Below are 17,186 nucleotides of genomic sequence, written 5' to 3' on the forward strand. Positions count from 1 at the left end.
CCACTTAACCCCATTTTCCTTGCAAAAACCTTTAATAAAAAAAGGGAAGTGATCTGGTAGATGTTAGGAAGGATGGTTTCGTTGGAGAAAAAGAGTGACAAGAAGACCATTGGACTATTGGAGTAATCTAGGTAAGTGTGAATAAAGGTAATTATTTTGATAGTACTTGTAGATGAAATGGATGAATGACAGAGGTATTATAGAAGTAGAATTTCTGGGCAAAGTAACTGATTTGGATATGAGATGCAAGGTAGAAAGCAGATGATGATAGTAGCCTCAGAAATTTGCCATTTACTAGCTGTGTGACCTTGGGTATCCAGGGCTATTTCCAGTCATCTTGATTCATATCTGGACACTGGACTCAGATGACTGTGCAGAAGAAAGTGAGGCTGGTAACTTAGCACAGCATCACCTCACTCAAATCCACTTCTTGTGCTTGTCATGGCATCACCTCCCTGATGTCATGGTCTTCTTTGGGAATGAAGGGCAAAATACCAAGATCAGGAAATGATGTGGATTCTTTTCTTGCCTTCCATAATATTTGTATTTTAATTTGTTATTGTTTTAGAATTTATTTTAATCTCATTTTACCTCCAGTATATTTAGAAATAAGAAAATTCATTTTTCCTTATCTTCCCCCCCTAAAATTAATATCTCTCTTTGAAAATATTGTATAAGAGATATAATCATAACTACAATGGCTTTTTTAGACATTGAATGAAGGAAGTCTTGGTCTCATTTCCCAAGACAATTCATGCTTTGATTAAAAGTTGTCAAGAATAATTAGACCAGACTTTAACTTATCATGTGTTTTGGTTTTGGTGTAGGGTATAATATTTGAATATCATGAATGGATTTTTTTTTAAATTTTGAACATTCTTCAAACTTTGTAAGTTATGAAAATATGTAGACTGAATTCTCTAAAATTTATTTTAATTTGATTAGACCTCTGGGCAATATTCTTTTAAACATTTGATTTGGAAATTTTCTTGAACAATGTATCAAATTCAAATTTGGGAGTTATAAAATACAACTTCAGAAATATAAGTAACAACTGTTATTTATAGCCATTTATTTTTCTGACATTTCTTAATTATATTAACTACTACCTTTCCATATCTGTTGAATATTAACAATAATCACAAAAATGTCGAATTCACTTTTCTGGTATATATATCACAGGTACTCAATTTTTTAATATAATTGATATTTTTAAAGAATGAAAGGATCATTATATGTGATAATTATTAATCAGGAATATTTGATTAACCAGAATACCCCATTTCCCGAGCATGCTGTATAACAGTTGAATTTGTAAATCATTTTACTTATTTCAAGGACCACATAATTGTGTAGCTCTGTTAACTATGGTTTTCATTCCAGAGAAATTGTTATATTTAATAAGGTAAAAAAGTTACATCTTTTCACTGTTTTTGTTGGTCAGTATCTTATCAGTGAAAGTTTTCAGAAATAAGAGAGGTATTTTGTAGACTCAACTGAGAACTTTAGCAACCATGTCAGAGGGACCTACAGTTGGTATGGATTATTGCTAATGACCAGGAAACAGAACCAACCCCAGCTACATCACCTTGAGTGACTTAAGTTTGATCAGTGAGGCTACAAAGAATTAAATTGCAGCCTCATCCACAAGTTTTTCATATCATATATCTGGTCACATTATTTTTTTTTTGGCTGATAATGCTACAGTGTTGATGCATGTTTAAAGTTTGCAAACATTTTTCATTGAGTTATCTGACTTATCCCTAGTACTTGTTGAGTTGATTTTTAAGTGAAGTTTAAGCCTTTACTTTTATCTTTATTAAATTTCATTTTTTCCTTCCTTCCTTCCTTCCTTCCTTCCTTCCTTCCTTCCTTCCTCTCTTTATGAATAAAAGCATTTGCAGGGGAAATTATTTACTGATTCTTTGTTTGCCCTACAAATTCAGATTTCTGTTTATATTGATTTCCTATTACTCCTAATACAAATTTCAAAATAAACCTCACCTTCCTCAATTTTAAATCCCCGTTTCTTGTCCTAGTTATTGTATAATTTTTTTTGTTTTAATAAATTAACATGTCATACTGTAAAGTACTATAACTTTAGTATCTAATAGCTCTTTCTCTGACTGATAGGAAGTCGAAAGATATGAATTAAAAGGTCTCAAAAGTTGTGTAAAATATTCACAACTACATGAAAGAATGTTCCAAATCCCCCAAAATAGGAAAAATGCAAATCATATTTATTTTTGTTTTTACAAGGCAGTGGGGTTAAGTGACTTGTGCAAGGTCACACAACTGAGTAATTATTAAGTGTCTGAGGCTGGATTTGAATTCAGGTCCTCCTGGCTCCTGGGTTGGTGCTTTTTCCACTGTGCCATCTAACTGTCCCGAAAAATGCAAATCAAAAAAATCTTGATTCTTCACCTCACACCCTGCAAATTGGGTAAAGATAACAAAAAAAGGATTAATTTTTAATTAATGTTGTAGGAATAGGCGAATGATAACCACACTAATATATTTTGGTGGAGCTGTGAAATGGTACAATCATTTTAGAAAGAAATTTGGAATTTTGCAAATAAAGTGTCTAAAATGTTTCTTTTCAGACAGAAAGGCCATTACTGGTAAGTCTCAAAGAAGCTATCAATAAGGAAAAAGTCCTCATAAATACCAAAATATGTGTTGTAGCAATTTTTATTATAGCACAGAATTAGAAACAATATTTTTGCATTGATTGGAGAATGGTTAAATAATCTGGGGACAATAAATGTAATGGAATATTATTGTGCTCTAACAAATGATTTATTTGATGAATACAGAAAATTATAGAAAGTTCTACATGAATTGATGCAATGAAGTAAGCAAAACCACAAAACATAATATGTACAATAACTACAATTCTGTAAATTGTTTTAATATTGGAAGAATTAAGTTCATTACAAAAAATATTGTCTCAGGAGGCCATGAAAGAGTTCAAAAAAGAATTTTAAGAATCAAGGAAGAAAAAAAAAGAATCAAGGAAGAGAGAAAAAAATTGGAAAGATAAAGGTGATACAAGAAAGTTATAAAAAAAAAGATCAACATCTTAGTAAAGGAGACACAAAAAAAACCTAAAGAAAATAACACCTTAAAAAGCAGAATTGGTCAAATACAAAAGAGGCACAGAAATTTTATGAAGAGAAGAATGCCTTGAAAAAGAGAATTGGCCAATGGAAAAAAAGATAAACAAAAATTCACTGAAGAGAAGAACTCCTTAAAAAGTAGAAATGGTTAAATGGAAAAGGAGGTATAAAAATCTCATTCAAGAAAATAGTTCCAGGGCAGCTAGGTGGCATAGTGGATAAAGCACCGGCCTCGGAGTCAGGAGTACCTGGGTTCAAATCCAGTCTCAGACACTTAATAATTATCTAGCTGTGTGGCCTTGGGCAAGCCACTTAACCCCATTTGCCTTGCAAAAACCTAAAAAAAAATAGTTCCTTAAAAGTTAGAATTGGGCTAATGGAAGCTAAGGACGTTATGACAGATCAGGAAATAATAAAAAGACTGAAAAAAAATAAGAAAATGTGAAATATCCCAGTAGAAAAAGAATTGACTTTGAAAATAGATCCAGAAGAGCTAATTTTAAAAGTATTAGACTACTTGAAAGCCATGCTAAAAGAAAGAGATGGGGTGGGGCACCTAGATATTTTTTTTAAGTTATCAAGGAAAACTGTCCTGCTCTCTTCAATTCAGAGGGTTAGTAAAAATAGAATTTTTTGTTTTTGCATGGCAATGGGGTTACATGATTTGCCCAAGGTCACACAGCTAAAGTAAATGTTAAGTGTCTGAAGTAATTTTCAAACTCGAGTCTTCCTGACTCCAGGGCCAGTGCTCTATCTACTGCACAACCTAGCTGCCCTGGTAAAATAGAATTTGAAAGAATTCACAAATCACTTTTTGAATGAGATCCCCAAAAGAAATGTCTCAGGAATATTATAATCAAATTCCAAAGTGCCCAGGCCATTGAGAAAATATTGTCAACACCCAAAAAGAAACAATTCAAATATTATGGAGCTACAGTCACAGGTTCTTTGTTGAGATTAGAGGGATTAGAACATGATGTTCCAGAAAGCAAAGAAGCTAGGATTAAATCAAGAATCACTTACCCAACAAAAGTGAGTATATGACTTCAGGGGTAGAAATATGGATATTCAATGAAATAGAGGATTTTCAAGCATTCTTGCTGAAAAGACCAGAATGAATGGACAATTTGACCTTCAAATATAGAAACAAAAAGGTAAACAGAAAAGAGAAATCATAAGGGATTTAATAAGGTTAATCTATTTGCATTTCTGCACAGAAAGATGACATAACTCTTAAGAACTTTCTCATTTGGATAGTTAAGTGTATACAAAGAGAGAAGGCATGGGTATGAGTCGAATATAATGTGATGATATCTAAAAAAAATAAAATGAGAGAGAAACGCACTGGAAGAGGAAAAGGAGAGGAAGAACATGGTAATTTGTCTCACATAAAATGTATGAAAGAGCTTTTACAGTGGAAGGGGAAATGAGGGAGGTATGGTAGAGTGCTTGAACCTTATTTCCATTGTTATTGACTTAAAGAGAGAATAACATACTCAGTTGGGTATAGAAATCTTTCTTACCCTTCAGGAAAGTAGGAAAAGAAGGAAATGATATAGATTTTGAGGACATGGTAGTCAGAAGCAAAAAATTTTTTTCACCATGTTTCTCTGAAAAAGATAACTGAGTTATCTTTTTATAAAAATAATTGCCATTCTCCAGTTGATAAATGGTCAAAGGATATGAACAGGCAGTTTTCTGATTATGCTATCTGTAGCCTTGGAAATATATACTGAATCACTATTGGTTGGAGAAATGCAAATTAAAACCATTTTGAGTAACTACCCCACCGCTATCAATTTGACTAATATGATAGAAAAGAAAAATGACAAATATTGGAGGGGATGTAGAAAAATTTGAGACATTAATGAACTGATCCAACCATTTGGGAGAGCAATTTGGAACTATGCCCAAAGGACTATAAAACTGTAAACATACTCTATGTTCCATTAGTATTACTACTTACTAGGCCTGTATCCTAAAGACATAAGAAACAAACAAAAAAGAAAATATTTATCGCAACTATTTTAGTGATGGTAAAGAATTGAAAATTGTGGGGATGTCCATCAATTTGGGAGTAGCCAAACAAGCTGAAGTGTATGATTTTGATGGAATATTTTTATACTTTAAGAATGATGAAGGGGTGGCTAGGTGGCGTAGTGGATAAAGCACCGGCCTTGGAGTCAGGAGTACCTGGGTTCAAATCCGGTCTCAGACACTTAATAATCACCTAGCTGTGTGGCCTTGGGCAAGCCACTTAACCCCATCTGCCTTGCAAAGAAAAAAACCTAAATAAAAAAGAATGATGAGTGCAGAATGAAGTAAATGAAACCAGGAGAACATTGTACATAGTAACAGGAATATTATGTGGTGATCAACTGTGAATGACTTTGCTGGAACTATCTTCTGAGAGGGTTTGCAGCCCTATGATCATTCTTTTTTTTCTTATTTTTTTGCAAGGCAATGGGGTTAAGTGACTTGCCCAAGGCCAAACAGCTAGGTGATTATTAAGTGTCTGAGGCCGGTTTTGAACTCAGGTACTCCTGACTCCAGGGTCGGTGCTCTATCCACTGTACCACCTACCTGCCCCAATATAATGATCAAAGACAATCCTATTTGTCTACAGAAAAAATGAATGGAGCAGATTTAAGTATACTTCTTTTTGGCTTTTTGGTCTGTATTTTCTTTTACAATATTGATAATTTGGAAATATATTTTGAATAACTGCACATGTATAACCTATAGCAAACTGCTTTCTCATTGAGGAGGAAGGGGAAGAAGAGGAAGAGAATTTGGAAATTAAAACTTTAAAAAAAGAATGTTAAAATTGTTTTTACATGTAATTGGGAAAAAAATAAAAAATAAATATTAAAATAATCATCTATTTCTTTTGTGTTCTCAGTTTTGTTAATATGTTTTATTTTTATTCTGATTTGGTTTAGATTTTTGCCTTGCTTATTTGCTGTTTTATTGATTTGATTTTCTGTCTTTTTATGCATAATAGATAGAAATTTGTCATTTTTATTAATCTTTTCATAAGAACCTGCTTATATTTATTTTTATTTTGGCTTGTTTTGCAAGGCAATGGGGTTAAGTGATTTACCCAAGGTCATACAGCTAGGTAATTATTAAATGTTTGAGGTCAAATCTGAACTCAGAGCACTGGTCCTGAAGTCAGGAGAACCTATCTACTGTGCCACCTAGTTGCCCTGTCTACTTTGATTTTTATTTTTTTCCCTAATTTATCTGTTTATAAATTTTAACATTTCCTCTTTTGTGCCTATAAGTTCGTTGGCTTTCTCATTTTTAAAAATCCCTCTTCAGTTCATTAATCATTCTCTCCTTTTTTGGGGAGAGAATGTTTTTGGTTAAATTATGATTTTTCCACCAAGGACATCTCAGAAATTTTGATACTGTCTCTTAATTATACTTTTAATTACTAATTGTTTCTACCATATGTTCACTGACCCCACTTAAAATTGTATTAAGTCTTCATTTAGTTCTGTCTTCTGTGTGTTCTTGCATCAGTGTTTATTTTATTGCATTATTGTCTATGTCAGTCCTTTTACATTTGTTTGTAATATCTCTATCTTAGTACATGACCACTGTGAAAATTCCACATGGTTTTGTGAAATATGCATATTCTTTTTCCTGTCTCATTTAGAAGATGCCATAGATTTTTTAGATCTGGTTCCAGTTTAGATTCTATATTTTCCCTTTTGCTCGTCTTTTTGTTAGTTTTTATCTAGAAATTTTATCTAGAATTTATATACTCTTTTAGTAATATTTCCTTTATTAATTTAATGCTAAGACGTTTGAGGTGTATCCATTTATTACTGATATTGTTTGTCTAAGATGACTTTTAGGAAAATTTCAATTCCTTGTTTATTATCCCTTTTTATTTTTTGAATGCGTTATATGCCAAACTTCATTGCTTTTTGACACACATTTTATTCTGTCCTGTTTTTATTCTGGTGGGTACAAAATAGTTTTGTGTTATTTGAATATCCTTTCCTTTGTATTTGAAAGTCTTTCTCTTGATCACTTGCAGAACTTGTTGAGTTTAATTACCTGACGTACTAGAATTTGCAGGGGTTTTTTTTTTCTGGAAGTGACTTGCTAATTTTTTTCAATTAATATTTCCTTTTCTTTCTTCATACATTTTGACCAGTTCTCTAGTATTACTTCTTCTGCTATTGTGGTCAGACATTTTGTCATGTCCTGTTCTTAGGTTGTAGCTGCATCTCCCTTTTTTTGAGATCATTATGTTTTGCTTAGATAGTCATGTTTTCTTTTAATGTATTGTTTTTTGCTTCACTTCTAGATTTTTCCTTCACTTCTAGATTTTTCCTTCACTTCTATGCATTTGCATTTCCAATCTCTTATTCTTTCTTTTGTTTCTTTAGTGAGACTTGCCATCATATGTTGCATTTTATTTCTCTTCTACCTGTTATTTTTGTTATACAGGCCATTGGTTCTAACTCTCATAATTCTCATTTATCTTTTAAATTACTCAGTAATAGTATGATGATCCTATGTTCTCAAATTCTACAGGGTCCTCTTTTGCATCAACCATTATATCATTTTTCTTCGTTTTATAGAAATCTTTTACTTCTCAAAAAGCTCCCTGGAGTGCTTCTTCAATGTTGACTGTCTTTCACAGCACCCTGAACAAATTTCCACAGCCTAGCCATCTGCATCTTTACATACTAGAAAGAGGATGGAGTGTGGGGTTGGTTTCTTTTAGGTTTTTTTGGCAAGGCAAATGGGGTTAAGTGGCTTACCCAAGGCCACACAGCTAGCTAATTATTAAGTGTCTGAGACCGGATTTGAACCCAGGCACTCCTGACTCCAGGGCGGTGCTTTAGCCACTGAGCCACTGAGCCACCTAGCCGCCCCTGGGGGTTGGTTTCTTAAGTCAGCTAATTCATCCTCCAGCCCTTAACAGTTTGTGAGAGGAAAGACTGAATGAGGGTAGATTGTGTGTGTGTGTGTGTGTGTGTGTGTGTGTGTGTGTGTGTGTGTGTGTGTGTGTAATTTTTTTTTAAACCTTCTTTTGGATTCTAAATATCTTAGAACTTGGAGGTAGCTGAAGTTCCTTTTATTTTGGTGCATAATTTTTATTTTGGAAAGGTTTGAGAGATTTTGGGGCTTATCTCCATCTTATTGATCCATGTTTTCATAAAAAAGCATTCACTGAGATTCTACCTAATATGAAGGAAGCTTTCCTGTAGATCTCTTGGTCCTGAATAGGCTACAGTAGAATTTGTAGGATGTCCATCCTTTGTCTCTCTGATTCGATATATGACCAGTGCTCTTATTTTATCTGTAGTACAGCTCTCCCAATTTATTGTTTGCACTGTTGCTCCTAAGCTATTTTTCGTGTTTGTTATATTACTACATACTCAACCCACATGCACTTCTCTAGGGCCCTACGAATGACTTGCAAGGAGACTGTCATTTATTATTCACACTCAGGCATGTAACATTGGTGGAAGAGTAATGGTGTTGCCATGATGGTTCTTTTGTTAAGGTAGAATTTTGGAGACCTTAAAAAGCACTGCATAGGGGCGGCTAGGTGGCGCAGTGGATAGAGCACCAGCCCTGGAGTCAGGAGTGCCTGAGTTCAAATGTGGCCTCAGACACTTAATAATTAGCTAGCTGTGTGGCCTTGGGCAAGCCACTTAACCCCATTGCTTTGCAAAAACCTAAAAAAAAAAAAAGCACTGCACAATTTCTCCCATTTGGGCCCATTTCATTAATATCTGCATTGTCTATAAATGCTACATATATTGAATAATCTATGTATCTGTGTTTCAGAGTTAACAAAAGATTTTTTTTCATTTTTTTCCTATTATTGATGGCTACATTGAACTCTTTTGGATGTTTATAGAGTTCACTTACAAAGTTTTGTGATATTCTGGAGTTTGTCATTCAGAAATAGCCTTATGGAAGACTCCATCATATGTGAGGAATCCTTTTTTCTTTTTTTTTTTTAATTTGAAGTCTACACTGAATGTCTTATTGGGGGACAAAGACTGTCTATATATTTAAGTTATAGCTGTTGTTATACCTTCTTAAAGTGTCTTATAATTTATATATAGATAGATATTAGGACTATTTTTAATAGATCAAAGATTATACCACTAGCTCATTACAACATGTACTTTTTGGGGGTTTTTCTTGTCTTCCTAGTAGATATGTGTTGAACTGTCTGCACTACTTTCCCTTCTGCTAACTCAGTTCACCAAAAGAATACTTTTTCTAGACATGGGATAGGATTTTTAAAAAATGCTTTGTTTAGCACATGATGCTACATAGGAGTGGTTAACTAGTAGAATTGCTTGAAAATTGTTTCGGGTATTTCAACATGATTCAAATTTTCTCTTTTTAAATTTAGAGACATGAAAAATGCAGTAATTGGAAACAACAAACAGAAAGCCAACCTCATTGTTTTAGGAGCAGTTCCAAGGTATGTTTTTTGAGAGTGTCTTTTTTTGTAATACATTGATTATGTTTTTACCTTAAGAATTATTTTTTCCTTTTTTGTTTTAAATTCCTAAAGAGACTCTTCATTTTTCTTAATGATATTTGGAAGAATATAAAAATGCTTCTAAAAACTAAAGTATCACAGAATTGGTATATACAGAGAGTATTTTTTTCTTATATTGAAGTTTCATAAAGTCATTGCCTTAGTAGTAAAAAAAATATTCTAAATAAATAAACAGAATGAAGGAACTTGACTGTGCATTGTATTAACATTGTTATTTTCCTCCTAATTCCCAGAATTCTAACAATTTCTGCTCTGATTGGGAGCAATAACTATAGAACTCAAATACCATTTTTGGAATTTATAAAAATTATACTTCATTAATTATCCTACTATGAATTTTGCTTTTTAGAATTACTTTTTCATCGACTTTTTGGTTCTTTGAATGAAAGACCAAAAGTTATTGCTTTCCTAAATCATTCATTGAAATTAGGATTTTCATTTGAAGAGAATTTGGTACTATTTTACTTTGTAGAGTAACATCTATCAGTAGCACTTCTCCCTAGGGAAAATGTTTTTATATAAATTATGCAATATTAAAGGGAAAAAATGGAATTCTGCTTTGAATCTCAAAGGAGCAAGTCTTATGTTTTAACTTTTTTATTCTTTTAGTTTTTGTTTTGTTTTTATTTGATTATATTTCTTAATTTTTACTTAAGAAATAAAACAAGTATTTCCATAACAAAGAGGAACAGGAACAAAGAAGAATTGCTTATGAAACTGCAAATCTATTACATAAAACATGCTTTTTCTTTCAAATATATAATAAAATTGTCATGTAACTTTTTCCTTTTCCATCCCCTACCCTAGAGATGATTGCTATTAGGTATAAATATGTGTGTATGTATAACCGTACTATGATACATACTTCTGTCCATTCTTTCTCTGGATGCAGATCACATCATCATTCATAGATCCTTTGTAGTTAATTTGAGTATTTGTAACATTCAAAATGACTTGGTTGCTCCAAGTTATTCTTAAAACAATATTGTTGTCGCTGTATACAATGTTCTCTTGATTTTGCTTGTTTCGCTTTTTCATTATTTTATGCAAGACTTTCCATGGTTTCTCCTAAATTGTCAAGGAAAACTCAGTAGTTTTCCATCATGATCATATACCACAACTTGTTTAATCATTCCCTACTTGATGGGCATCCTCACAATTTCTAATTTTTTGCCACCACAAAGAAATATTTTAGGACATATTCTTTTTCCTTCTTCCTAACATCTAGGGAAACAGACTGATAATTGCTTTCCAAACTGCTTAGTTCACAGTTCCTCCAGTGATGACTTACTGTTCTACATCCCCTCCAACATTTGTCATTTTCCTTTTCTTTCATTTTAACTAGTCTGATATGTATATAATGATATCTCAAGATTGTTTGCATATATCTTATCAATAATGATTTAATGAGCTTTTTTCCAATTACTATAAATTATTTTGGTTTCCTCATTGGAAAACTATCTATTCATATCCTTTGATCCTTTATCAATTGGGAAGGACTTGTATTCCTATAAATTTGACTCAATTGTCTTTAAAAATGAGAAATGAGGCCTTTATTAGAAAAACACTTGCTGTAAAAATTGTTTCCCAGGCTTTCTGTTTTTCTTCTAATCTTCATTGCATTGGTTTTGATTGTGCAAAAACCAATCAAAATTATGCATTTTTAATGTTCTCTGTCTCTCATTTGGTTATAAATTTTTACCTTCTCCATAAAGCTGACAGGTAAGCTAGTCTTTTCTCTCCTCATCTGCTTATGATATCACCTTTTTTGTCTAAATTATGTACCCATAGATTTGGCAGACTTCTTTATATATTTGAGATATGAGAACTTTATCATAGAAACTAAAATTTTTTTCCCATTTTTCTGTTTTCTTTTTGATCCTGGCTTCATTGGTTTTATTTGTACAAGATCATTTAATATAATTGAGATTATCTATTTTACTACTCTCAATACTCTCTGTCTCTTGTTTATTCATAAATTGTTCACCTGTCCATAAGTATAATGAGTAATATACTCCATGTTCTTTAAGTTTTGCCTTTTAGATTTTTAAAATTATTTTTTTAGACTCTTATATCTGCTTCAGCAAGAAACTTCAAGCACAGAGCTCAAAACTGAATGTGCAGTGGTATTAGGAAGTCTTGCTATGGGAACTGAAAACAATGTCAAGTCTCTCCTGGACTGCCATATTATTCCTGCCTTGCTGCAAGGTATGTAAAGTTTGAATTTAATTTTAATTTAGCCCATCTGAGTATATCTTTCTGTTTTTAATGCAATAATTTCATCTTAAAACTGAACAATGATTCCAGTTTTTATTAACAGGATTACTATCTCAAGATTTGAAGTTCATTGAAGCTTGCCTTAGATGCCTTCGTACCATTTTTACCAGTCCAGTCACCCCAGAGGAGCTACTTTATACAGTAAGTTTTATGAAGATGAAAACTAGTCTTAAGTAACACAAATTAAATCGCACTTTTAGAAGTTTCAAAGTTCTCCATTAATTTTATATAACTTAATTAGTATCTAAGAAAAAAGTATTTTCTCATAGCTACACAGAATTTTTTGGTCCCAAATATTTGTTGAGTGTCTGCTATGTATTAGTGCTGCTGGATGCTGTGGGCATTTTCAGTATATAATGTCTATCGTCAAGGAGCTTATACTATAAACAGGGAAGCTAAAATATATAGGCTAAAAAAGCTAAGATAAATCAATTTATGATTAGGTTTGAATGAGATATAGAAGTACTAAAAGAGTTTGTTTTGTTGTGGACTGAGGACAACTTTATAAAGAATGTGAAAGTAAACTGGACTTTGACTGATAATTAAGTCTTAGTAGAAACATAAAGGATACTTTAGGCAATTAAACTACTGTGAACAGTGACTCAGAAAGAAATGTAAAATATCTATTTTCAGGACTATGAGTAAATTAAGTTTGGTTGGAATGAAAGGTTTATATAGGAAACTAATGGATGATATGACTGGAAAGAAAGAAAAAATTATCCAGGTTATAGAGGGTCTTGAGCAGTAGGCTAAGGAATTTGGACTTTGCATCTCTAGAAAAGGGAGCATGTCTGTCTTAAGGTCTTATTTGGAGCCTCCAGAGTCTGAGTGTAGGAAATATGGTAATCAGGCAATTTGTCATGGCCAGAAAGAAGACAGGGCTAAGGACTTATGTCTGAACAGGTATTACAGGCAAAGAAAATTTTGTATTGACCTGCAGAATGTCCTGTGTTTTTCTTTCTTCCAATTCCTAGTAACTTCTGTTTCTACACAAATGCCCTATATTTTTAAAAAAGAGAAAGGGTTAAAGGAATTCAACTCTGTCTTCTAGGTTATCAGGAATAATGAAATGTTGCAAAGATGAATGAAAGAAATGCTTCATGGAGGAAATAAGAAAAGGTATATGAAGAAGATGAAAGAACTTTTTGAAAATATCAGAAAATTGGGGGTTGGGAGGTTGAAGATTGTGACAGAGAAGGAAAGGAAGAGTTTGTCAGTATTTGGAACTAAGTGATAGATTTGAGGTTCTTTTTGTAGAGGGGTCATCAGATTATATAACAAGGGAAGACATACCTCCTTGAGCTTCAGTCCATAGATATTATGAAATGATAGACAATCTAGGAAGAGTCTGAGGAAAAGACACAAGTAATGGTGGTTGATTACTCCCTGTTGAGACATATTTGTCAAATTGAGTTAAACTGTGGAATGATCTACTTATGACTGTTACCTATTTCCAGTGATTTCAGTGGGGAAAAGAATATCATCAAAAAAAAAATCTGCAAAGTGTTGATAAGAATTATGAAGTTCTGAGAAAAAAAACTGAATACTTTATAACTATAAATGGAATTTTCATTATTAATTCTGATTGAGGATAGGGAAGTCAAAAGAAAAAGGCTGATTTGGGAAATTAACAATAGACTGTGCCTAACAGTGGGATTTGGATTTCTGTAACATAGCTTAACAACATAGGGTTGGTGACCAGGGATAGAATATATTTAACTACAGGATTAAAAATCTGATCAAGAGGGATCACATACATGTGTCAAGTTTGTTGTTACCATAGAACATATTACATAAAAGAGGAGAAGAATAAACAAAAGAAAGAACTAGTAGTTTCCTTAAAAAAAAAATCCAAAATTAGATCCATCAATAAAACCCATGGCTTCAGATGTCTTTTTCACATATTCACAAAATATAGGTTATAAAAAGAACAAATCAGAGATAGTAATTTGAAAAAGAACTTGACTCACAGGTATATCACTGACACTTGGTAGAATCATATTTATAAAGCTGAAAAGGCATACCTTATTGAAAATGAACAGAAAAAGAAAAGGGGTTGTAGAGGAACATTTCTTTTAGTAGTGTATTTTTTTTTAAACAAGGCATTATTCTTGGAAATCCAGGAACTCAAAACAGGAGAACATGGAGAACATTTGAACAAGAATCAGAGGAGAAAAAAATATTTTTGTGTGTTACACATTCCTTGACCAGAATGAGTAGCTGGAAATAGGACACAAATGCAGTTTGGATGCCTGGCATTTTAGTGATAGGGAATTTCAACTATCTGGATATGTGCTAGAAGTTTCTCTCTTTGCCAGAAGCAAAGCAACTGACAAATTATATGCCTAATGATAATTTATTTCTTCAAAAGGTAGAATCAATAAGAAGTTATTTTAGAGCTGAGCCTGACCATGAAGGAGGAACTAATGGCTAAGGTAGAAACAACAGGCACCATGAATTTGAAAACAAGGAAAGTTCAGCATAGTCTGACATAAATCTTAGATTCTAGAAGAGATTTCAAAAGATGCAGAAAGAGAATAATTAGGATTCTAAGATTTTTCAGAGAAAGCCAGTCCAAAAGGTAGAAAGTTTTCTAGAATGAAATTCTGAAGACAGAAGCATTAATTATTCTAAGAAGGATTAACTTAACTTTAAATTTAAAGAGCTCAATTTGATTATATAGAATATTTCAACCAAATTAGATTTTTGTAATAATGAATTGTAAAGTATGTTAACACATGTTCAAAAGCCCTAATAATCAGAGAAATATAATCAAGACAATCTTAAAATACCATCTTATATTTACTTAAACATCAAGCATAGTAAAAAACACAAAAGTATAAAATTAATTGTTAGCAGATCTGTAGGAATATATTATGTGCAACTGTAGCTTCTTATATATAAGACTCTTTTTAAAAAAATTTTTTTTCTTTAAGGCAATGTGCCCAAGGTCACACAGCTAGGCAGTCAGTAAGTGTCTGAGTTTAGATTTGAACTCAGGTGCTGACTCCAGGGCCTACAGTACTCTATCCACACTGCCACCTAGCTGCCCCAATATGTAAGAGTTTTAATGAATTTATAGACTAATAAATATTTTGAAGAACAGTATGGCCGTGTATACTGTAAGATTCACAAAATGAATTAATAACCTTTAACCTAATTCTATTCCTTTTCTTAGAGAAGGAAAGAGACCTATTTGTATAATATATTCAGAACTAATAGATATTACATAGCAAAACACTAGACATGGCCAGTATATCTTATTGGAGAAGGATCAAATAAGTTATTATATATTGAAGTAAAAAATAATATAGTACCATAGAAATTGTAAACACAAAGCATATAAGGATAGAAGGGAATATTGAGAGGATTCAAAGTAAAATCAACAAAACCAGAACTCTGTACATGTTACCCAGAGCAAAATTAAAAAACTAAAAAGTATAGCTACCAAAACTTTGGGCAAATTAGAAAAAAAATACAAAACAAATGTATTTTTAAGTTTGTGGACTCATACTTTGTTAAATTATAATGTAGCAAGTATGTTCTGGGTTCCATCTCCTAGAGCAGGTTTACCCAGATCATACTGCCTCTCCTGTTTCCAAGGATACCTTAAGGGGTTTATAGTTGTCTCTTCTCTAATTCCTTGATTAGAGCCCCCATCAGTTGTGCTCCTCATTATTAGGTGTTGGTGAGTAACACCTTAGTTACACTTAACTACTTAACATCAATTAACTTTTAAAAAAGGGATATTTTCTTCAGAGAACAAGAACAAACAAGTGTATGTGTGTGTGTGTGTGTGTGTGTGTGTGTGTGTGTGTGTGTGTGTGTCCCTAATTCCTTGGGTATATTCTCTCCCCTCTCTCACCTCAGCTTCTAGTAAGGATAGGTTCAAACACAGCATCATCCTTAAAAAGCCCTATTCTCCTCAAGTGCATGTTCAAATGTTGCATTGCTACTAGATGGGTCTTCCTCTCAGCTAATGTTGGGCTAGATCCCAAAAGTCATTCTTAACTTCCCAAGGCATTGATGCTTAGCTAATTGCAAATCTCAGAATCTGGATGCTGGAATGTCTAGATGCTTGCATATTCACCCTCCTGATCTTTCAAAATTCACAAAATCAGAGAGTTTCCTATCACTTTTATCAAAATGGAAAAGATTATGTGGTGAGACAACAGGACCAAAGCCCATTATAATGGGGCCACATGTCAGCTCAAGTAGGGAAAATGCTCAGACTCTCTTTATAGTCTCTTACTGGATACCATCTATGAAGGAGTCAAATGAAGAGTGATCAATCAAAAATAAACAGCTAGAGAGAAAAAATGACCAAGACTAGATGCTAGTGACATTTTGAACCCAATGCCAGGCCTAGGTGTCCAGCCAGTTTAAAAGGCATCTCTTAATCTAACTGTGTGGCTAGCAGAACAGAACTAGTTATAGTACATATATACTTGCTCAAATTTCTCAAAAGATACTTCTTTTATATATCACAGAAGCAGTCTTCATACCCCTTCTACATACTCTTGTATATGCATCAGTCCCCATTACACTATAATCTTTTAATTAAAAATTAGATTTTTAATCCTAACTGCATGTTTGATTAATAATATTCATCAGTTAAAATTTTTTACTAAAAATTATTTTTAAAACATGCATATAAGTTGTAAACTAGGTAAGTAATCAAGAATGAGTTCAAAAGAACAGCAATGTCAGGAGAAGTTCAGAAGGGAGTCTGACAAAGAATACCAAGGGCTACAAAAACAGCTTTAAAAGTTATATTGGGAAGCAAAGATGCAGAGTAGAATGAGAACTTGACAACAGTGATCCTTGTCAAGTACATAAACTTTTTTTAAAAAATTTTTGCCCTAGGTCATACAGCTAGGTAATTAAGTACCTGAGGTTGGATTTAAACTCAGGTCCTCCTGATTCCAGGACCAGTGCTCTTATCCACTGCATCATCTAGTTGCCCAAGTGGGCAGCTCTAAAAAACTCTGTTTTGGAAGAATGAGGTTTTTTTTTTTTTTAAGATTTTTCAAGGCAATGGGGTTAAGTGAATTGCCCAAGGCCACACGGCTAGGTAATTATTAAGTGTCTGAGGCCGGATTTGAACTCAGGTACTCCTGACTCCAAGGCCAGTGCTGCACTGTGCCACCTAGCCGCCCCAAGAATGATTTTTTCCCTTTAGGAACAATGATGAGATTATTGTTCTGATTTCTTAAAAAAAAAATGAGACCAAGAAG

The 17,186-nt window shown here is 32.9% G+C and overlaps 1 protein-coding gene across 7 annotated transcripts in view; it reads left to right on the forward strand.

Moving 5' to 3' along the window:
* Positions 1-17,186, forward strand: part of ARMC8 (armadillo repeat containing 8) — a 133,504-nt gene that overhangs the window by 39,327 nt on the left and 76,991 nt on the right. For all 7 annotated transcript variants that reach the window (XM_074214856.1, XM_074214853.1, XM_074214858.1 and 4 more), the window contains 3 exons: positions 9,520-9,591; positions 11,738-11,880; positions 11,993-12,090. In XM_074214856.1, the coding sequence (XP_074070957.1) occupies positions 9,520-9,591; positions 11,738-11,880; positions 11,993-12,090 (313 nt within the window). The remainder of the gene's footprint in view (positions 1-9,519; positions 9,592-11,737; positions 11,881-11,992; positions 12,091-17,186) is intronic.

The sequence above is a fragment of the Macrotis lagotis genome, chromosome 1, assembly GCF_037893015.1.
Source record: "Macrotis lagotis isolate mMagLag1 chromosome 1, bilby.v1.9.chrom.fasta, whole genome shotgun sequence".
Classification (NCBI taxonomy): Eukaryota; Metazoa; Chordata; class Mammalia; order Peramelemorphia; family Peramelidae; genus Macrotis; species Macrotis lagotis.